We start from the raw sequence: 22,992 nt of genomic DNA on the forward strand, positions 1-22,992 counted from the left end.
GTGTTAAGTTTCAATATCTTACGAATAAATGCTGCAAAAATGTCAAAGGATTAAATACATTCATTGAAGTCGACACGAAAGCCACTCACTTCGTGTGTATGAGTTTCTCAAGTGGAGGAGCTGTACTGAAGTCCTCTCGCCCCAGCCCCTTGCCACCTGCAGCACTGCCACACATCTCATCTTCATTGCAGCGAGTGTCTATACCAAGCAGACAGTGACCACCTCCACATGTGTAATAGTGAAGATCAAACCTGAGCACAAATAAGCATGAACTGATAAGGTATCTTCATTCCTAAGCAACAGAACTGAAACTCTTTATGAACTTCCATTATTTTCAAATGACAGTGCACTGGAAGTGATTATGTCTATTCCTGGACCAACCTCCTTATTTATCTACCTTAAATATTTTCGTGCTTAAACTCATGGATCGAGCAAACGATAAAGCATCTGTGGAGAATCATTAGTCACCTGCGCTCTGCGTGGTAATTACGTAGCAATTCCCGGTTTGTGTTGAACAGCACGCCATAGTTTCCAGCACATGAGGACACCCATACTGGCAATGATGGTGTCTTCAGTCTGGATCCTGGCTGCCTGGACCCCTCCACTTGTCCTTCAGTACATTCATCCCACACCAGAAACCCCACCTCGCTCCGATTCAGTATGCCGAATTGTGGCATGGCCTGGTATAATAACAGTTGGAACTGTTACACCGTAAAACTAATTTTACATTGAAGATACCTGTCTTCTGAGATGTTGCAGTCTGGTATAAATTGACCAATGTTTTGGAGGTGCATTTCTTCCAGACCATATGGTGCGAAATCCAAGAAGACAGTCGTCTTCATATTAGTTGCCATGAGAACTTGAAATCTCACTGACATCAACAATCATAGATGACAACACTCATAATTATAATTGCAATGGCACTTCCCACTCAACATTACATAATCAGAGCAGTTTGATCACTTACGTAATGGTCTTCATCCCCGACATACACTACCCCGTTGTGCAGATATGGAGTTGCATGTCCAGTTAGCAAAAGGGTTACAATACAGTGTGAACCCTCTTCAACTCCTGCTACCAGAAAGGCCCTGTCATTATCCATGTCTGTCTTCACCCTGAATCAATTAGACTTTAATCAGAAAGGTAGATGAATAACATGAACTGTAATTTGTTTGTTGATCACTTGGGACAGACATTTATTACTTAACCTTCATTGCTGAAATTTCATTTTTGTACACCTTAGATCATCTAGAATTTTATTTGTGGGATGGGGTAGGGGTGGACAGAGGTACATTTAAGTATCTATATCCAGATGCTATTGGGCCAGTTAACTTAAATATCCTTTATATGCTGCATATTATAAAATGCAGCAGGGACAGTTTAGTCTTTCTTTATTCTTCCATGATGGGAATTGCAAAGGGTTAACAGAGTCTAAATAGCGATACATAAATTCACAATTTAATTGCAGTATTAATACAAATGCTGCTCCTTTCATCACATAACATAGTTCTAAATTATTCTTGTCAGAAAGAGGTCCCTTTTTTACATCATCCCAAACATTTAAGGGTAAGAATGTCTGAAACAGTACGCAATTCTAAATGTAACCCTCTTGTCACATGTGATCAACCTGGATTGCCACTACACATAATAAAAAAATTGAAATTCATGAATAATAATGTTTATAACTTGTGTGTGCTGAATGCAGAAGCTGAAAGCGTTGCAGACCTGTTGCTATGGGAACTAACGTGACTACCAAGCTGCAATTCAAAGATAATGGATTACAAACACAATTCATAAATGTGGTACAGTGCACCATGGTAAAATTTTTTTTACCACTAACAGCAACAGATACTGAGCACAACTCACTTGTCAGTTCCACGTGTCAGGACGGCGCCGTATAGGACGAGTAGAGTTCCCGGTCCAGGATCATCCTCAAACTGCAAACGACGTATACAAGAGTGTCACAACTCACACAAGAGTTCGATAACCTAACAGTATATGCTTTTTCCAATAATTTATCCCTTTTCTTCCAAGTACCGACCATTCTAAAATCAGTTTTGGAACAGCTTTCTGTTTTACTAGAAAGTTTGAAAATACAATTATTGCAGTTTAGGACTTACAAGGTAAATGTATCTCTTAATGAAGATCTGAAGATCCTCTAGGTCTGTGAATTCAAATATGTTCAGCTGGAACAAATACATGAAATTATATTAATTTGACTTGACAGTATAAGTTACAATTGACACCTGGTCTCAAACATTTACATCTCTGAAGTTAAGAGTAGAAAAGTGCACTGAAATTACAATAAAAGTTGCTACAGTGAGAAACAAACGAACAAACTATTCACCACAGCTCAAATGTACTTTTTAAGCTTGAAAGGTTATTAAAACATTAAAGTTCCAGAAAGTACTGAGAAGACACATGAAGTGCGAGTGTGAAGAATGTCACGTTCTTGCCTTCTCTGTGACGCCATCCTGTAGGTACTGGTGACTCTGTGGAACATGGACCAGGTCCTGAGGCAATGCCACAGAACACTTGCTTTTCTCGCCAATCATCCACAGTATTTCAGCAATGGCAGTCCACAGTGCTTCTATCTGCCTCGTGCGTGATGGTTTCAACAGCCTGGTTACGATATATTACATCACAATATTTTGTATTAGTGGGAAGGTTGGCAACAAACACACAAAACAACTTGGTTATGATGTGCCAAAAATTCATTATACATATCAAAGAATGTGTATTAATTTTTCAAACATACTAATGTTAAAATTTATTGAGTGAACATTCATAAAACAATAGTCAGTATATAGCAGACATCACAAAATGACTTCTTCTCCAAAGAAAAATGTTAACTGGCATTGTTTAATCTTTCAACAGGAAAGATGTATGACAACAACTTATAGAACTAAAAGCAGATGGACAGACATTTGCTTATGAGAAAGCAGTTTCTAAAGAACTCACGTGTCTGGTCGAGGCTGCTGGTCCTTGCCTCTTTTCTCAAACAAGAGGTGTTTGATGATATGGGCCTGCACCACAGACAGCAGCCCACGGGTGGTGTTGCATGATGACTTGAGGCCATAACTCAGTTCCTGATCCGAATCCCGGAACACCAGTCCTGTGCGCAGCCACTCATGTTTGGGAGCAGAAACGGAGCATCCAAACACAACCTGCCGCAGCTCCTGCGCACAGTCAGCACAGCACTCGGGTGACAAATATGTCATTTGGCAACCCCATATTTGGTCACTTACTCAACGCGTGAGTTTTTGAGACATGTAAGTTTGTAAAAAGTAGCATCTGATCACTTTGAAGGTTTATGCAACTAAGAAATCTGTAAATTATTACAGGAGTTATGCATAAAAATGTTGCTTTAATACGGGTAGCAACATGCAAGCTAAAAAAATTTCTCAAAATTTCTCAAAACTAATTCTTTCCACAAAGGAATATGCACACGTAATAAATTGAGGAATTTCATATGAAATGGAAATGGAAATACCTCGAAACCACACAGACTTTAAGTCAAAACACTGATCAGCAATTTACCCATAAATCTGTACAAAAATAACACTAAAAGGGGGAACTCCCTTATTTTTCCTTTGGTGGGCTCAAGTCGAGACAAATTATGTGTGACTTGAGGCTTTCATACCAAGCATAGAAAAACCACACACACATATATATATATATCAAGTAAACAGAAACATTCTGGAATTAAAATAGCTATGGTCTGTGTTACATATAGAAATGTCCAGGAGTTACGAGAAACTTTGTAGTGTGTTTGCTTACAACAGCCAGTTCTTCAGTGATGGGGATTCCTCCTGCTACAGACATCCGCTGTGACACGACTCGAGATTTCCGTGGGTAGATTATACGATCTGTAACAATTCACACAGGCCTGCACGCAACAAACAGAACTCATCCCCTTCTGACACCAAATTCTTCAATTATAAATGAAAGCCTTCAAATCAAAACAATTAATAAAGACTGGAGAAAAAGACGATGATAATGATGATCTTGAGATGATAATGTTGCGTCATTATTGTGTTGAATATATACTTGCTCAATTCTATCAGTCAAATCACAATAAAATATTATTATTAAATGTTAAAATATTATTACAATTAACATTTAAATATTTAAAATATATTAAAGTGATGCTCTCTATCGAATATTTCGATTTACATTAGAGCATCATCTTTTACACTACATGTTTCGGTTCTAAATGAACCATCTTCAGGTGTATGATCCATATAAACTCATTAACATTTAATAATAATATTTTATTGTGATTTGACTGAAAAAATAATTCTCCTTGGAAATTAAAACTGATAGTGGCCAACAAACCCTTCAAGGGGTGAGTCTTTCTACCTTTGTCCTTCTTGGTTCGATGTGAAGTTGTTGCAGACGCAGACTCTTCCTTCTGTTTCTCCGAGTTCTGGGGCCCCTTGCTGGGTTCTCCCGATTCAGCGCTCATATTTATACCGAATAAACAAACACCAATCACATGTCGCGCCTGACTTTGTTTATTCAAATTTTCTCTAGTATCGCATATTATATTTGTTATAAACACGGAATATTAATGTATTATTCTGTTGATAAAATCGATTTCGCAACTGTTTTTAAACGTCTATTCGAAATTTTGGTGAAGAATAATTACGAAACAGTCACTAATGTTGAATTTAACAAAAGAATACAGAAAAACTGCATAATGTTCGTTACGCGATACAAAAACCTCAACAAATGTGTATTCTTTTCCGTTCTGGCAGATAAGATTCGAATCTCAGTACTTAAATTATTTATTATATCGTCGTATTGTAGTCACAAATTGCAAAGTCATAAAGTATAATTCTCAGTAGCCTTAAAAGACAACTCATAATAATTATCACTGCCATTGATCGTGAAAGATACGAACTCACAATGTAGCCTGCACCAAGTTACACAAATTTGCTTTAAAATAATTGCAAGTAAGTTTCGTTTAAGAACGCGACTGAATTAAACGGCGAATTAAGCACCCAGGTGGGTTTACATCACTTGTAATACACAACCCCTCCAACAGACGTGAATTATCCTGCTCGGAATCGGCCCCTCACATTCCTCGTACATCCGTCAAATTTTTGCAAATGACATTAACTAAGATTTTTCTTATTTTTGTTTTGGTCTCTCAAATTATTAACAATTTAAAACAACAACCAGTAATTCCAGCATTTATATTTATAGTTTTTGTATGATTCTTACAAAAAAAAACAGCGATTATTTTCCCTGAACAGCATTGACTATTTTGTTGCCATTGAGTCTCGTAGCATTTTCGCTGAGAAATTAACTGAACCTTTAAATTTATTCAAAACAGCTTCCGGCTTTAAATTGCTGATAAAGTTTATTACTAATAATAATTCATCATGTATAACCTAAACCACCAACACATATACAGGATATAATGTTAAATAACCAGTTGGTTTAATTTTAAACCAGTCTGTACTAAATTAGTCACAATTTCATCTCAACACTAACCAACACATACAATAATATTGACATCTCTGACCGATAAGAGTCGAAGCACACCGCCTGAACTTGCCGATTACTGTCGAATTAATCCGTAGAAGTTGTTCCTTAAAGTGGCATCGCCCTGTATAAAATCACGCCATCTGCTCGCATCTAGTACCAATACGCGAAGTGTTTTATCTGACCCTCCGAGCGACTGACGGACTACTGATGCGAGTGCCTCAAATCTCCGTGTCAGTAGCCACGGCAAATCACACCCCCTTCCCCACCCCCACCCCCACGGTCGGCAATACAGGAACCTTCACTGGATGCAATCAATTCAGGATCACAGTAAAACCAAAATGGACTTCCCGGCTGGCAAGCGATGAACCAAAGTTTAACACCGGGCTCGCGTATTCAAAGCATCGTTCTGCGTCGATGTTGGACTTCAGGGTTGTAACGCCGAGTAGACATGTAACCCTGAAGATGTAGACAGTATGTTCCTCCGAAACGTGTCTCTCTTCCTACCAATTCATTATTCTGCGTTACGTAATCCGAGCTGCCGACAGCCTCCTTAAATTAACCATTGCGTTAGCAGAACCATTTTAAATGTTCATTTACGCAACAGAGAAACTACACTAGAGAGAATGGGAACTGGAGGACCGGGTTCCTCGGCGTTGTCCTTCCAGAGGTGCTCTGGAGCCCACCAACCGACCGGAGCGCGTTAGCAGTTTCGAGTACTCAGTTATCTTACACGACACTCTTCAAATACGCGAGAAATATTAACTTGTAATGATTCTGCGTGTCTTGTAGCTGTGAACTGTGTCACCATTTTTACATTCAATTGATAAATCTATCACACCTGACGATCCTCGGCGTTAACAGAAGCGATTTACGAACGATGGAACGCGTTAACAGTGACCCAGTCGCCATTGCACCGTCAATTGTGTAACCCACGTTCAACAAGTTTAGATCCGCAATTTGCTGAAGAAGACTCGACACTCGACACTAATATTTCGACACATGCTGTAGTTATCGGCGGGTGAGACTACTTAGCACGGGGCAGCTCGAGGTCGCGCCTGCACGATAGGGGGCCCAGGGTGTAGCTGATGAGAATTTTAAAGAGAGTTCAAGAAGAATGGTAGAAGGCTCTTACTGAAATCGATCAAAGTTCATCTCGCCCGCGCCACGGACCGGCACTTTGAGAGGGTGGGATCGGCCCAACAAAAGATGGCTCGGTCCATTGTGGCTCTCACAATGGCGAGCAGCAGAACAATTAATTACTGCAAAATTTTCGAGTTGACGTGTTGAAAGTAGGGCCCATTCATTGTGTAAACACGTCCGTGTGTGTGCGTGCGTGCGTCTGACTGAAAGGGAAATAAAAATAAGAACGAATTTCAACGAGATTACAAAGAAGCACGCCGAATCACAGACACGTTCGTTCATTCATCATCATCACGACTGTTTGTTCAGGGAAAGCGTCCTGCGCTAACCGAAAGTGAGATTTCAGGTTCTCACGTCGAAGATTATGAAGATGACTGTCTTATGTAATGTAACGCCATCAAGGTCATAGCGTGAAGGAGGCAGTGATAACCTCTAAAACGTCGGCGTTACATTCCAGAAGACAGCCTCCTTCAAGAACACGAATGATACCTAGACGCGTTACCGCCGACTTAACTCGTTCTAAAGCTACATGTTGACATTTTCGAAACCAAAGTGCACAGGCCGGATCTCGGTTGAGCCAGCCTCCTGTCCAATGGGAACCGCGGAGTGACGCTGCCATCCAGCGACGACATTTCGAATTTTAAAATGCCTCCGTCCTTAATTAAATGCGAGGAACAACTTTGTAGTGAATTATTTAAGGCTACAGAAAGTAAGAATTGAAAGAGTTCACTTAATGTAATTTAAACTAAATTCGTGGTTGAGTTATGTACCTTTCATGGGGAAGGTGGAAAATGCAAATGAATTCTTATTGGAAAACCTGAAGGAAAGAGGCCACTCGGAAGACCTGAATGTAGATGGGAAGATATCAAAACTAAACCTTAGGAAAATAGACTGTGAGCTTGTGGACTGCGTTCCTCTGGTTCAGGGTAGGGTCTCGTGGCAGCGATCATTTTGAAAACGGTGATGAACCTTCGAGTCCTTCACCAGCTGGGCGCCTGTCGGCTTCGCGGAGTTAGTCGTCCGAATTCTAGTGAAGAACTCTACGGCCCTTTATTTTCATCCAGTATGCAACCCGCATTGTTCGGCATCATTTAAATAAGGTCACTGATACCGACGTAAACTTCGCTCTCATTCGCAGTTCGTAATGTTCAAACTTCTACCCGAATCTCTCGCGCTTCAGCTACCCCTGCGCTATAGGCTACTGTTCGAGCTAGCATGTAATGTGAGTGGGATTAACGCCGACTCAAAACATTCAACACAAAAAAAGCAATTTCCTTCTGTCTGAGCTGAAAGCCGCTAGAACCTCGGCGTTCTAAATCACTTGTCAATTTCTCCTTGTAAGTTTCGTGTTTTCATATTCTCAACAAACTTCCTAAACATGCGGCAAAACTTCAGCGCGTTACACAAACGAACAAAAACGTTTAATCTTTGTTTGTAAAAGTGGGATGTGACGTTCTACCAGTCGCTGAAGTTAATGTGGTATTAAACTGAATAGAAAATGCAGAGCAACTTTCAAATCCAAATAATTTGTTCAAAATTGAAAACTAGACAATGGAGGGTTTTTTATTTTGCGTCAATAACGCTTAAAAATAATCTTAAAACGTGGGACAGTTCGCAAAGTTCTTATTCTTACAGAAAACGAATTACAAAAAGTTCATGATAGAGCAGAAATTTCTGAACAGTTTCATAAAAACAGGGACTTTCGTTCAACATTATTAGAAAAGTACAAAGTACTTCTGTAAGTACCAACGTAAAGATTGTTTATCTCGGAAAGCAGACAACCTTACGAAACAAAAGTCCCTATGTATTAGAAGGGATATTCTGTTTCTGGGGTTACTGGTTTCCATTTTAAACAATGCGAGGTCAAAGTTCATAAAACGCGTTACACATTCGTCTTGTCGTGCTTTGTAAGGAGAAACGCCCACAAAAATCCATCCATTACAGATAATCACGTGTTTACATAATTAAAACTCACGTGACTAAGACAGAAAAATGCCTCGTTTTATCTGTCTGCTGACCGACTTCATGGCATTGAATAGAACTTTAACATCGGAGCAACATTTCCCTTCCTAAATGCCGAGTTTATCCACACAGTTCCTGTTAACTTAGCGTGCACCGAATTGCGAATTACTTTCGCGTGTCTAAAATGGCAGATCTGAGGTATCGAGATAAATGAAAACTTTTGTATGGCTAGACCCAGGGCTGTGGAGTCGGTACTGAAATCTCCGACTCCGACTCCTTCATAAAAGCTCAATATGTATTAATAAAGGCAAACCTAACCTAACCTAATCTAACCTAACCTAACATAACCTAACCTAACCTAACCTAACATAACCTAACATAACCTAACCTAACCTAACATAACCTAACCTAACATAACCTAACCTAACCTAACCTAACATAACCTAACATAACCTAACCTAACCTAACATAACCTAACCTAACATAACCTAACCTAACCTAACCTAACATAACCTAACATAACCTAACCTAACCTAACATAACCTAACCTAACATAACCTAACCTAACCTAACCTAAAAATGGTAAGATTTCATCACCACCACGTGAATCATCAGAATAGTTTTTAGACTTGTGACCTATATTTAAATATACGTCTAATGGTTATTGCAGAAATCGTTTGATTTGTGGATGGTTTGTATTCTTAAGGTCCGGAGTCAAAGTTACAAAGAATTATTCCCACACCACGTGGCTCCCTGAGCGTGAGGCCGACGTACATTTTTACCGACTCCGACTGCACAGCCCTGGCTAGACCATAAATCCTGTTCCGGTCTGCAATCTCACCTCGCAGCCCTTCATTTCCCACCCACACGAGAATCTACGACCCCTAATGGCGATGGAGGCAATAAAAGTTCTGGAAACTGAAGTCCATTGTTTCGCTTTTATTAAGCCATCAACCGGGACACGCATTTCCGTGCTCTCTGCGAAAAAGACAATTATCATCAGTGGGGGAACCGACTCTCAAATGGCGGTGCTGAGGAAAATCTTAGATCGGCAGATAACTGAAATTTCCTTACCAATTCATGTTCTTAAAACAGGTCGATAGAGAAATCCTCTTCCTGACTTCATTTCAGCCTTTATAGAAAATCCCTACATCTCATGTGGAGAGGGGCGGGGGCTCAGTACCAGGACGTGTCGGTCTGTATCAGTTGTAGGGTAATTAACACACAAACAAACTCGAGGTAAATTGCGGTCTAATTTTACCTGATGTGTGGCTGACAGTCACTGGCCAGTGACGCTGAGGAAAATCGCGTGAAAGGAGACTCACACGCACAGAGCCCATCGACAAAAGTAACGCAGTTCCAAACAAACAACTGAACTTTATTAATTAATGAGATGATAAAGTTGCGTCATATTGTGACATAATAAATATATATTGTTTAAATCTTGTCCGTCTAATCACAATAAAATTCCACACAAAACCATGTTAAGCACGACGTACATATACAGAACAACTTCGAATAAGATATTAAAATACAATAAAATCTGGAAGAAAACATCATTTAAAATCTGATAAACATCTGACTAAAAGTTGCATTTAAGAAATTATATTTAAGTTTATATAATTTTATACACCTGAAGATGGTTCTTTTAGAACCGAAACATGTAGTGTAAAAAAGTGATGATCTAATGTAAATCGAACATTTCGATAGAGAACATCATATAATATATTTTAAATATTTAAATGTTAATTATTGTAATATTTTAATATTTAATAAGAATTTTATTGTGATTAGACTGACAAGATTTAAACAAATATTTATTAATTAAACCTCGCTGCCATCATGGATTCAAATGTGTTTGTGTTTATTTTCTGCTTATAGCTTTGTGAAGACTGAAAATACTGAAGTAACCCGGAAACCAAAAGCCCTTCAACACAGTCGATGTTGAATAAAAACATAAACCGCAAACAGCAACAAATAAAATGCTGATAAAACATGCAAAATCATAAAGGACGCGTATTTTAAAACGTGCATACTCCAGAATGCAGGACACTTGAAACTACAGCCATACTTACCAGCTCCGAGGCCAGTGAGGGCCTTCGCGAGGGCCTCGAACTTCCTGCTTGAGCCGCCACGGATCTGCTGGTCCACTGAGAGGCCGGCAGCCATCTTGTCATCTCCTCTCTGCGTCAGCAAAGATAACAATATTAAGTTTCAGGTTGAAAGCGTCAAATACACTCTGCCGTGAGTTCTACGGGGATGTTCCGAGGCATTTACGTTCAAAACATCGGCAACACTTCGGTGGCGGGGCCAAATAGTCGATAATCGCATGCTACGAGCGTTATATCTCGTCACAACGGTCACTTTCAAATGATTCTGTAACGTCCGTACAAGAAATCCGGGATTTTATTTGATTATTAAGCTACATGTCAGCAGAAAGTACTTCTACGTAACCATGGATACGCTCGAACTAAAGACGTAAGGAGAATTATGAAGGAAAAGTCCTTAAGTCGGACTGATCGCTCATATAAGGAAGCTCGTCGACTGTGTGAAGAACATTTAGGAAAGCGTCTATGAACCTTGTAATAAGTTAATATTATGATACAAAGGTTATCGCAGTCCTCTGTTCTGTCCGCTGCTTCGTTGAGCGAAATGTTAACTCATTAATATTGAAGTAGCCTTTTGAGGCTCGAAGCTCAGTCAGATAATTTACAAATTCAGTTCGCGCCTTCAGTAAAACACAGCGGGTTTCAGTTACAAAGACCAATTGATGCACAATGCATATTAATGAACGTTACAGTAACTGGTGCATATAGTTACCACTGTGGATTAAAGGCGCGATGGAGAATAGCCACTGAGCGTGACGTACATAAAATCCTTGGCGACTATCGATTAATTGTGAGAAAATTCCAACCTGTATTCAATTTGTATGTCATTTCCGTTCCCATGATTTGTGCTGGAACAAATCGAGGTTAATAAAATTAGACTATTGGACCCTACCACTCGAATTAATGGGACGCGTCTTATCAGATGGTTCGAAAATGAATTCGACTATTCTTGAAGAACTGTTTTCATTCGGTTTATTAACCGTGCACGCTGTAATCACATAAAACCAGTTGGATCTTGTCCATAAACGACGAGAAACTATCAGCTGTGGAAATAGACACCCAGCGATCGAGTCTATTGTGGTGGAGAAGGCGTCAAAACTCCTACCAGACACGCAACCCTCTCCGCAGTAGGGGTACAGTTCTCGCCATAAGTAGTACGACGCGATGTTTACAAAAGGAGCACACACAAAACACTTGATGGGGGCAGAGTCCTCTTTCTCGGGCAGCTCAGCTGGTCAAGAAATGCTCACAAGAGCCCGCCACCAGTCTCTTTCCTGAGCCAGATGAATTCAATCCAAAATCTCCAACCCAAAACCCCAGCCATATTACAGCAGATGCCAAGTACAATTTTGAATATTTCCATCTTTAGGACTGCAGGAGTGGGGACAGATTCTGAACTCCATGGTTCGATGTATTCTCCGAATTTGATTTTCCCTTCATTTCTGAGTGAATTTAATCACTATTTCCAGATATTTAAGGTTTTTACATATTTTAAAATGATTTTCCGCTGCGATTATGTTATAAATTTGTCTCACGTAGTGGGAAGGAGAAATGAGCATTTAAGAGAGATTATAAGTTTCAAATGAACGTACCTTTTGGCGTCAAACGCCTCTGAATGTAGGCGAAGAAAATCTTGTGGTCATGTTTCTACTTAGGAGACTCCCACCCCCTCGATCTGCTTGTGTCTGATGCAGGAATTACGGGTTTATTATTGATCTAACGTTCGTGTAATTTTACCAACACATAAAGTGGGAATATTTAACCAACGTGTGAAGAAGAACAGATTAAGTGGCTACAAGGACGTGGTTCAACTTTAAAAAAAAACCTTTGGAACACAAAAAAAAAGTTTTTAAAATTAAAAACCACAAAAAGGACCCCCTTTTTGTTGTGACAGTGACACTGACAAAAAAGAATACTGCAGCGCTGTTCTACCATCGACTGATTTTTGTGTACATGGAACAATGTACAACTTCAGCCCTGAAGATGGATGCAGGGAGTCTCTCCGAAAGGTTGGTATCTATTTATGAGTCCACACTTCGTTGCAGACTAGAAGACAAACATCGGCCTCAAATATCACAATTCTGAACCGAATGCAAAGGGCGACGCGAAGATGGAAGTGCTGTGTTCCTCCGAGAATCCTCAAAAACTGCTGGGTTCATAAAAATACTTAAAAACCCAAAATACTGACCATCTTTCCACCACCTCCACAAAATATCAGTCATCCTTTTATGCGTCATTAAATTCTAAATACCTTCATTAGATCGTTCTGCAATTCGTAAAATCAGGTTGTTGTTGTTGTAACCTAGGATTTATTATGTAAAATTCAATCCTTCCTCGATACATTTTTGACGAATCTCTCTGCTGTTCCTTATCTGTGGTGGTCTATTAAAAGACGCAGAGCATAATTTCACCCTTCCCTGTTTTTGGGTGCAATTCTTGTACGTTCTTTGTGCCAACTTTGTAAACATTTTGCGATTTTCCTAATTTAAAAATTTCTGCCCGCTACATTCCGACCAATTTAATCCAAATATTCCCCTGCTATTTGGATTTTAAAAGTTTTTTTAATCGTACTGTTTGTTTTGAAGGCTACCGTCTTTTAGTTTGAGTGCTGGATCAAATCTCTGACGTGTTCATCTGAGCTCTAAGCAAAATTCGGGCTTCGCCATATAAGCCATCAAAAGCTAACAGCGGATAAACATCATTATCGCGTTTGTCAATAAACGCATGGCCAATGTTTGTGGGCGGCGTATAACAAACATCGAGAATAATAGCAATTAGGTTAATGGATTACGGAGGATGCGGTTAGCAATGGTAAGAATTCTAATGGGGACACGCAGACAATGAGAATGTACCGGCCTCAATAGTACTAGTAGTGTGTGAGCATTTATCGAAATTCAATCATTGTAACAGGGAAAGAAGATTGAAAGAAAGCCTACTCATAATTTTATCACACATTAGCGGAGTATTGGAACTTACAAATACCACTACGAAATCGCGAACATTAAGGACTCATGTGTTAAATATAACGTGTATTTACGATTAGATACATTCTAATCGTCCGAATTATTGTCAGAACATCGGAAGTATTGCCCTTGTAGGGACTAGTGACGAAGATGTAACCCACGGCTGAAACAAACCCTACTTAATTGCTAAAACGCACATTTTATATTATGATCGCAAAGCCAGCATTAGATAAAAACAAAAATATTCGCTAATAGGACATTAAAAACAGTTCTAAATGCATATACAAGATGTCTGCAACTTATAACCAACTTCGATTAGCTGTGGAAGTTGGTAGAAGTGAATTTGAAAATTGGTGACTGGCAAACTATAATATTTACACAAGAGGATACTTTACTTGTTCATTCTTGACAGAACTGCAAGAATTCCTTCGCTGCCGCAATTGACTTAATGCTATTTTCTCCAGGATGCGTCTGCTTCTACGTGCTGTTGAACACAAACTGGATTTGATTTGCGCACGTCCCTTACTGCACATGCGCGTCTCGCGATAAAATCCCTCGTACGAACAATACCACCAACTGTGATGTAGAAATTGCTTTCATGAACTGCGACAGGGTCTAAGTGACCCATTGTTTCTCGGTCAGGTTAAGAAAACGAGGGCTGGAAACAAATACTAAGCCTTTTTTAGAACATTAAAACCTTCTATCAGTTCGATCCGGATTAACTCGTGCACCAGAAAACCCGTCTTCAGGAGCTCCTATTATAATCATCGTGAACGACGAACCTGTGCGACAAACAAAACCTAACCAATGTACAACTTCGAAAGTTGAGGTCAACACTGCAGGTGCCATCATGGCTGTGAATGTTTGTTGAAACGGTTAATTACTCAACATTTGACGTGGCTCACACCCAGAAGCACACGTCATACATAAAACTCAGGCCATGAAAACCTATCACTTTCGTCTAGAACTCAATTTCTCCACCACAGCCATTACCAAGGAAAAAAATAATACTGAATGTTAAACACTGGAGAATGAAGAACATTAGTTTTTTTACATACATATTTATGTTACAATAAATTGAAAAGACAAATATTTAATCACTATATATCATATATATTTAAATAATAAAACAAAAAATAGAATTTAATTGCTGTAAATAAATTATTTAAATAGTCATTTAGAAAAAAACAAGTTTAAAACAGGAGTCATATGCTACCTATATTGCCAGAGGACAAATCAGATGATGTACCCCGAGTCAAAAATTTGTCCTGCCTTTCAAAAACCTGTCTGCAAGGAATAAATGTTGCAGTGATGTACAATCACTTCTTTCGACGGTTACACTAGTCTTGGATACAGTTCTTGTAGATTCCTTCACCATCCCAGCGACGCAGAATTTCTGAGCACATACTGTTCTCAAATATATTTCTCGAGCTCTGTAACACCGGCAACATGAGGATTAGTCACTAGCCAGCTGCCTGGTTTGTGAATAAAATTCCTCACAGTGAAGAGGAGACTGACGTAAAATTTTCAGATACAAATTTGCACTTAGCTCCGTATGCGAAATCTGTCATTTTAAAGCAGGGGTAAAGAAACTAATACAACTGTTTCTGTGCACTCAAAATCTTTTAATGCTTCTTTATTCAGATTCTCAAATTTTCAAGCACAGTTCCCATGTGTTTGGATGACTCCTCCATTGAAGAACAAAAAAGTTGACAATTCTTAAAATATAAAGATTTCTCTGTGCCAACTTTGTTAGCAGTTTCACGAAAAACTTGCAAAATAACGTGAAAACCGTGCTGAATGATATGCCATTTGCTACGACTGAAGGTAATTTCTGTGATCTGAGCATCGTGCTTAATGCACCAAAGTAAATCAGACATCATAAAATATTGGTCCATAAAATGAGCAGCGATTGAAATTCCTTAATCATTTTTACATGCTAATTAACTGGACGCTCACATGTACACTTATGCATTGAACTCTGTTGTGTTCCCAATGGTGGCATCACTGTTTCCACTGATGACAGCCAATTGCTATTTGTGTCCAAGAGAGATAGCGCAAAAAGCGTAGAAAGTCTCAGCCAATGGCTGAAGTTTGAGAACTTTCTCTAAATGAGTCTTCTTCTACTGAGCTTATGCTAGACCGCAAGAAGTTCTTAACGGAATGCGAAGACCATCTAATTCTGGGCACAGATGAATGCTTCATTTTTAAATGACTGGTCAGATTTCCCATTGACACACTCAAAATGCCAAGTGGCATTCTACGAATAATTACACGCGGTTTTATTTCGAACACCTGGAATTTCCATAGCGATGCCAGTCGTCATTCCTTTTAAGCCATCTGAAAAGAAAGGCACATCAAAGAGGAGCCTAAATTATTAGTATATTTAAAGTTGTAATAATATTCTTCATGTACGAATTAAAAAAGCAACGTTAGTAATAACTTCAATCCGCATAAGAAGAGCTTTCTTAACTTACCTTGAAAAATAAAATGATGAAAAGCTGTTTTTAAAGAAACAAGTGAAAGAACATATTTACAAGTTTTTAGACGATGATAATGGCGAGTCAATCAAAACAAAATGGTTCACATCTAAGTGGAGCACGTGGTTTGATCCTCTCACGACTGGGTTTTACCTGTAATTAAGCGGGGGATCATCTCGGTTCGCCGAGATAAAATAAAGAAATAAAAAAAATATAATACAGCTGCGCATCAGCAAACAGACGCTACCTTACCACATTTTATGCATTACAATTTACGTACAATAGTAATCTTCATCATGATATATAAAGCAATAAAACGACAGTATTTAAAATCCAAGAAGTATGATTTTTCTTTAGATTTGAGTAAGTACACTATGAAAATTTCATATCACAAAAGTATGCACATGTAATCTCATTAACAGCACTAAAAAAATTAAGTACAGCTCTTCTAAATAACAGTCATATTCAATACATTTCAAAATAAAATTTGCACGTCACTCAATGTAAATAATAAAGTGGCAAAATAGTTTTTTTTTTTAAAAAAAAAAAAAGGTGACATTAAAGTTAACAACTGAGTCACTATAGAAATACTGCAAGAAACCAACATGAAACTGGCAAACTGTATGCAAGTCACAGCGTTACAGATTAATAAAACAAAACAAAATATAGATGCCAGTCGTAACCATGACAACGAAGACTACAAATATTGTACTATGCTGGTCGAGCAGGTAGGGGATGCCTAGCACACACAAGAACAACAATAAAAATCCCTCCTCAACAAGAACTTGTGATCAATCCCTCATGGTGCTTTTTGAGCGATTTCCCTTCTATTTATTACTGAAAAACATTTCTCTCGAGAAATAAAGCACATATATATATATATATATATATATATATATATACTGGTAAACTTCTGTTCTGATCTGGACTGCTAGGAAAACATTTAACAATTTTATTACAATATTGCTTGCAGGTAAATTTTTTATATGTTAATAGTATTTTTTCAGATGGATTTCTTCTTCTTCTTCTCTCTTCTCCTCACCTGTTGTGCTTGTCCCTGACTGTCACCTGTCTGGCAGAACAGAACATAATTTGCACATAAGAACGTTGTTCAACTGGATCAACAAATTAAAACATATTTTCTGTTTCTTCATTTATCCATCTTGCATTTTTTTAATGGGGAAGCTGTCCCCATATTAACGACACAATTTCAAACATAGGAACACAAATAAGATGATATTTTATTACAATTTCATTCCATGTTTTTCTTTTATTTCTTTTTGAAGAAGGTGGAGATGTTTTTCGACCCAGACGCTGCTTTGGCGCGAGCCTTATCTTTCGCTGTGATGCTAGGTTTGGCAGCCTGCAACACATTCCATTTCATACAACTAAATTATCACTGTATATCAAAGCCACAGTTTCCACAACACGACTACACGCTAATTCTAAAATGGCCTTTAAAAGATGCAACGAATCACCAGAATAATGTTGATATAAATCTCTCACATTTCTATTTTCAGCAGTTCTGGTCCTTTAAGATAATACAGACCATAATTTCAAAATTTATTACATGCCACAGAAAGGGCTTTACTGCTTCCGCTGCAGTGCACAAACTTGACCAAGTGACCTTGTGCTTTTAAGACTACTTTCTCATTAAAAAAAGAAAAAAAGAAAAGAAAGTCAAGGTGATATAAATTCTCAACGACTGCCGAGCAAGCAGAAAGTCACAAAACCAGCAAATTTTTCAGACTGAAGCAGGACCATCATTATTCGATAAACGATATTCAACATTTCTATAACAGATCCTTTAAAATAATGCGACTTCTATTCAGGCCCCTTTCATCTAGGATAGAAAAAAATAACACGGTCAGCACTTACCGTCTCGCACATTCCATGACTTCTAATAAATCATTATACCCCCAAGATAAGAGATATGGCCCCTGCACACTCAATTTATACGACACGGATCTCGTCTCCACACTTACCGACGTACGTGCCACAAACATTGAGCACCCAAAAATTAAGTAGCATAGTCAAGACATTGTTAAGAGCACAAAATGAGCTTAAAAAAAGATTACTTGTACTGACTGCATAATTAAGTTACTTAAAGTTATGGAAGAACAACGAGAGTGTGACTGTCACCTTCTCTGGCTTCGTGAGATCCAGAACTCCTCCGTTGGCCAGGTCTTCCTGCTTGGCCTTTTTGAAGAGCTCTCCTGCGGGAGCGCAAGGCGGCGTGCCGGCATTGCTGTTGCCACCGTACTGTGCCACCGACAGCTTGCGTTTTCCGTGGCTCTCCGACGACTTTTCCTCAGGTAGGCTCAGGTACTTCAGAAGCTTGATACTTAGGTCCTCTGCCAGGTATTCTGATACAATCCCATGCGCATACCTAAGGTATGACTCTGCTCCCAACAAACACAAAGAACAAATCCGTTATTCGACTCTACGTGCCATCAGAGAAGTACGTTGCAATTGGAATTTATATTTCTTGCATGTTTTAAACAGAGTGTCAACAAAATTTAGTGTAGGCATACCGTACCACATTTAATAAAATTCTATCAAGCAGTTTCAGCCTCAAAATGACAGATAAGATTTAAAACATTTTAAGCACACAAAGAAACTGAAAGTTATATACAAAATCAGCACAAACAATTGACTTAGGATAGTAAAAGTTATATGCCGATAATTAATTTAATGCTATAAATACGCTTAATTGTCAAAAAAAGTAGATCAAAGGAGTGTTCAGGACGACGCCAATGCCGTTCATATTTACCTCCTACAATTTATCCACTGGTACCTCAGTTTAATTGCCAGAACTTTACAACTTCAACAAACAGAAGTTAAATACATGAACGTGTTAGTTTCAGGCTTACCAGAGTCAGACGGATCTGGTTTCCCGCTCTTTACGAATGTTGCTGAGACGGCTCCACCCGACACATGAATGCCCTTCTGCTTCAGAACTTCGGCCACTCTTTCCGTTTTTCGCTGAAGCCAGCTCAACGTCTTTTCCTCGCTGTATTTGTAGGCATTCAAATCTTCATCTCCTAATAACAAATGACATCACAGAATGAAACCACTAAAGAGACCTTGGCATTGATGAGATAATATTATGTTGGGAGAGGATTCAGCTGGCTCAGAAGAAAGTTCAAGAGAAACTTTCTTAACACGTGATAAAATCTTCAGGTTCATGAACATCAGGCATTTCGTGGCCAAATGAGCAACTATCAAATTTTCTAAAGGAAGACCTTGCATCACTCAGTGAGTCTGTGGTAAAGTACGTGGGCCTACGTACGTACATACGCATAACAGAATGCTAACTGGAATGTGTGGATAAATATAAATTAAGTTGTAGACTGTCAGCAGTTGATATGCTGACCGGAAAACACTGCCGTAAAGAACGCAAAAGATTGTCTAGCTCATCCGTTATACAAACCTTCACATCAGTCAAGCATTTGCTGAGCATAAATAATCTGTTAACAAATCTAAATATTGCCGTAAGCTCCATACCTTTTCTGTCTGCAACCTGATTCAGATGTTTGAGGCCTGTGGATCGAAGTAACCTCTCGGTCTCTGGGAATTCCTCGTCCTTCAGCAACTGGTCCAGAGGCATCGCCTGACTTGTCTGAGGAAGCACGACAGAACACAATCAAGGAGCGGTAAATGAAAAACGGGTACGATTTTAAAACCTGCTAATTTTATACATGGAAAACACCACAGAAGGGGAAGCATAATATTAAAAAACACATCAAATTCACTGCAAAAGACTGGAATTGCATCACAGGCTAGCACATCCTTCCAATACTAAGAACGGGCACATGATATTGTACCCCGAAGATAAAACTTTCTTACGAGACTCTGCCAACAAGACTACGTGATGTCACAACCTGGAAGATAACGATCAACTTCTGATCATGATACTACAACGCAGAATGCTCAGCCACGGCAGACATATAAATGTTAAAAATTACGAGAGCGGCCGGTAGTATCAGACGCTGACGAGTAGCTGGTACATCCTTCAAAGTAATAAATGGAGCTTATTTAAAACTGAATGAAACTTACTGTGTATGATGAAATGGTCAAGGCCTACTTCAAGACATTATCCTAGCATCAGTCTGGAAAACCTGGGTAAAACTATGTAAACCCTCAGTCATAACAGCATTCACTAATTTGCTACATAAATGTCATGACTATGAGACAACAACTTGGCAGTTTCATACATTGGACTTGTTTAACCTGAATAACTGCGCGTACCCACCGATCAGGTGGCCAAGTGAATCCCTGGATTGCGCTGGACAAGATGGTAAAGGGGAAAACCCTCGCACTCTTTAAACAAATTAAACCCTGGTCATTCAGCCAAATAATTCATCACTTTAGTGACTGTAGTGTTGACATGTCTGACGTACATCAACAGTGCGTGACAGAGGCAAATGAATCAAACACACACGACAAAGAAATGCATTATTACACTGGGTGAACACTAACTTCACATTCCAAGCAACGTTGTGATCTTTTTATGTCATGGCAGTATTGCCTAAAGGTGTGGAGCATGTGGCCTATGAAATAGTAAGACAGTCACATAGTGGAGAGAATAATTTCACGAATATTCAAAAGCTCTTTATTGCACAGGGCTACAAGAAATAGTGAAGCAAAGACTCAAATTGCAAAACAAGAATATTTTAGTTTAGAAGTTTTTAAGAATGAAAAGGAAAAAAAAAAAAAACCCATCATGATTAAACAGTGTATTTCATGACCATTTATATTTGTAAAATTGACATATTGTATTTCAGATATCAAAATTAAATAAATTAAAAACTGTAGTTGAAGTATGTTCTATTTTGTACACACCTTTCTCAGATAAGGAAGAGCAAGAAAGATGGGATCAATTGGCGTTGACAGGTGCAGCTTTCCATCTGATTTGACTGATTCTTCGATGAACCAAGATCTGACAAATGTAAAACATTGATCAGTTCTTTAAACCAAACATTTAAAATGCTACTCATCACTTCCTTCATGCAACAAGTCCTGTGCATTGCTTACCTTCTGTTTTCTGAAAATGTCAAAACTTCTTGAACCATCCCATCTCCTGGACTGAATAAGAACATAGCTGGTGTTCCTGACTGTGGATGCCTCAACTGCACTATGTCAGGAGTCCCAGTACCAGCAAACCCTTCAGGAACTTCCAAAGCTTCACCTAAATCATAACAGAATGGATCAAGACAATCTATACAAACACAAAAAGCCATGCTTAAAATTAGCCTGAGGGTTATTTGAACAAACAAAGGTTTACCATTCCTTTTTAAAATACTAAACGATTTAAATTTATTTCGTTACCGTTACGATAGCCAAAAACTATGTTTATAAATATGAAAACATTGGAAAACTAATCAACATTAAGGCAACAGCGTAAACAAAAACTTAATTGAAAGAACATCTTTGACATTGACAATGAACCTTTCCCAAATAGACGCTCCTTTAGGACCCGCTAAAACGAGTGCTATTCTCACCTTTCAGTAGAAATACCCATGTGTTTGAGGACTGCTGAGGATTTGACGTTTTCACACATTTCTTTGGGGATGCTTTTATCCTCGGCATAATGAAAACAAAGCATAAAAAGCGAATATTTGAAACAAAATTGTTAGCCGACAGCCATCAGCCCGAACCTCGAATATGAGCTGCTGCCCGGGTACAGAATAGCCAACCTACTACATAAAGCACCAACTACACATGTTTATGTCTGTTGCCAGGGCGATGTCCTAACATGAAACGTAAACTGATTTGTCGATGTTGGTCTTTTGGGTTGTAACGCGGTGTGGCCTTGTGGACGACACCTATGTTTCGGGGAAACATAATGTCTCCAACTTCGGGGCGTCATATCGTACCTATCAACACTTTTAAGACACAAATTAACTTACGAATCCTAATTGGGGGCAGAACAAAGTCCCCATAACTAACCACAAAATTAATAACTGTAATTATATGAAATTTGAGATTCTCATGGAGATGAAATTTTCGGTTTTAGGTTAGGCGTAATATTGCAAAATGGGCTACATGCTCAAGTCTCTCACAAACCATACCAAAATGTATGTAATATAAATTAGAGTGCATGCAGCGTTATGCTAACCCAGACCAACAACGGAATGTGATCCAATTCAGATCTTAGAAGAGATCTGCGAAAATGCTCCTAGCTCATTCCGATATTACTTCTTGCCATCGCACCTTCACCTTTTCATTGCTTTCAAATCAACTCCGAAACGTGATTCACATTTTCTGCACAAAGAGCCTCATAGTAAAGTAGATCTTTACTAAGTAAAGTTTTCAGACAAAGATCCTGTCCCATAACTATGCTGTTTTCATTGCTGATTAAAATAAATGTAGGCCTTAAAATATATTGCAGGTTCTGAAAACAGCCCATGTCTACTACTAAAAAAGGCGACAGGGTGATGAGGCAATTACGTCATCACCGTTGTATCCAACCAAAGAACACATTAAGTTGCGTACCGTACAAATATCCTTCTAATTTTGTATCCTCGCAGCAGATTACAAGTTTCATGCACATCAAGCAAGACATTAAATTTCCTTTCCGACTGAAATTTACGGCATATTCAAATGCAGCGGCAACCTATGAACCAATACCATCCTTTTTCTCCGTCTTCCGCATCGGTACAAACTTCCGTCAGATCAATAACAAACGCCATAGATGGCAGCAGACACAGTACCACTGGTGCTGCCACCTTGTAACAATATATTCAAATATCACCAAAATTTCCCTAAACGTTTGGATTGAAAGCGGGAATTTTGATTTTTATTAGGACTGGATAAAACAAAAATAAGACAATGACCAAT

At 38.8% G+C, this 22,992-nt stretch overlaps 2 protein-coding genes across 7 annotated transcripts in view; both read right to left on the reverse strand.

The window, feature by feature from the left end:
* Nucleotides 1-14,176, reverse strand: part of LOC110827243 (inactive ubiquitin carboxyl-terminal hydrolase MINDY-4B) — a 27,510-nt gene extending 13,334 nt beyond the window's left edge. For 2 of the 3 annotated variants that reach the window (XR_002542257.2, XM_022058722.2), the window contains exons 1-10: nt 14,065-14,176; nt 10,674-10,782; nt 3,781-3,869; nt 2,962-3,179; nt 2,457-2,622; nt 2,121-2,186; nt 1,867-1,937; nt 968-1,115; nt 469-680; nt 90-251 (exon numbers count right to left, since the gene is read on the reverse strand). Coding sequence is in view for 2 of the 3 variants with exons in the window: in XM_022058722.2 (XP_021914414.1) it covers nt 90-251; nt 469-680; nt 968-1,115; nt 1,867-1,937; nt 2,121-2,186; nt 2,457-2,622; nt 2,962-3,179; nt 3,781-3,869; nt 10,674-10,767 (1,226 nt within the window). In the remaining variant the exon portion in view is untranslated. Of the gene's footprint in view, nt 1-89; nt 252-468; nt 681-967; nt 1,116-1,866; nt 1,938-2,120; nt 2,187-2,456; nt 2,623-2,961; nt 3,180-3,780; nt 3,870-4,362; nt 5,659-10,673; nt 10,783-14,064 lie in introns of those variants that run through there. The other variant, XM_087346122.1, reaches the window with a different exon arrangement.
* Nucleotides 14,177-16,692: 2,516 nt separating this feature from the next.
* On the reverse strand, nt 16,693-22,792 carry LOC110827258 (ribonuclease H2 subunit B). Of its 4 annotated transcripts, XM_022058742.2 has the most exons (8): nt 21,654-21,929; nt 21,187-21,340; nt 20,995-21,091; nt 19,657-19,771; nt 19,023-19,193; nt 18,292-18,551; nt 17,398-17,512; nt 16,693-17,221 (listed from the first exon to the last, which is right to left on the reverse strand). In XM_022058742.2, exons 1-7 carry the CDS (start codon nt 21,739-21,741, stop codon nt 17,420-17,422), a joined length of 978 nt encoding a protein of 325 aa, XP_021914434.1. In that variant the 5' UTR covers nt 21,742-21,929; the 3' UTR covers nt 16,693-17,221; nt 17,398-17,419. The 4 variants fall into 4 exon arrangements, with proteins under 4 accessions (XP_021914434.1, XP_021914435.1, XP_021914436.1 ...); XM_022058743.2 differs by lacking the exon at nt 21,654-21,929 and adding an exon at nt 22,648-22,792 and having other exon boundaries at nt 16,693-17,512; XM_022058744.2 differs by lacking the exon at nt 17,398-17,512 and having other exon boundaries at nt 21,654-22,172.
* Nucleotides 22,793-22,992: the final 200 nt, after the last annotated feature.

This window comes from Zootermopsis nevadensis, unplaced genomic scaffold, assembly GCF_977971745.1.
Source record: "Zootermopsis nevadensis isolate Lab colony 2312 unplaced genomic scaffold, Znev_1.0 Znev_ptg000010l, whole genome shotgun sequence".
NCBI lineage: Eukaryota > Metazoa > Arthropoda > Insecta > Blattodea > Termopsidae > Zootermopsis > Zootermopsis nevadensis.

Coding starts and splice junctions, on each gene's coding strand:
- LOC110827258 (XM_022058742.2), bottom strand. CDS start 21,741: ATGCCGAGGATAAAAGCATCCCCAAAGAAATGTGTGAAAACGTCAAAT. Junction 19,772..20,994: donor CTCTTCCTTATCTGAGAAAG/GTGTGTACAAAA, acceptor GTGCTTCCTCAG/ACAAGTCAGGCGATGCCTCT. Junction 19,194..19,656: donor TCAGGTTGCAGACAGAAAAG/GTATGGAGCTTA, acceptor ATTTGTTATTAG/GAGATGAAGATTTGAATGCC.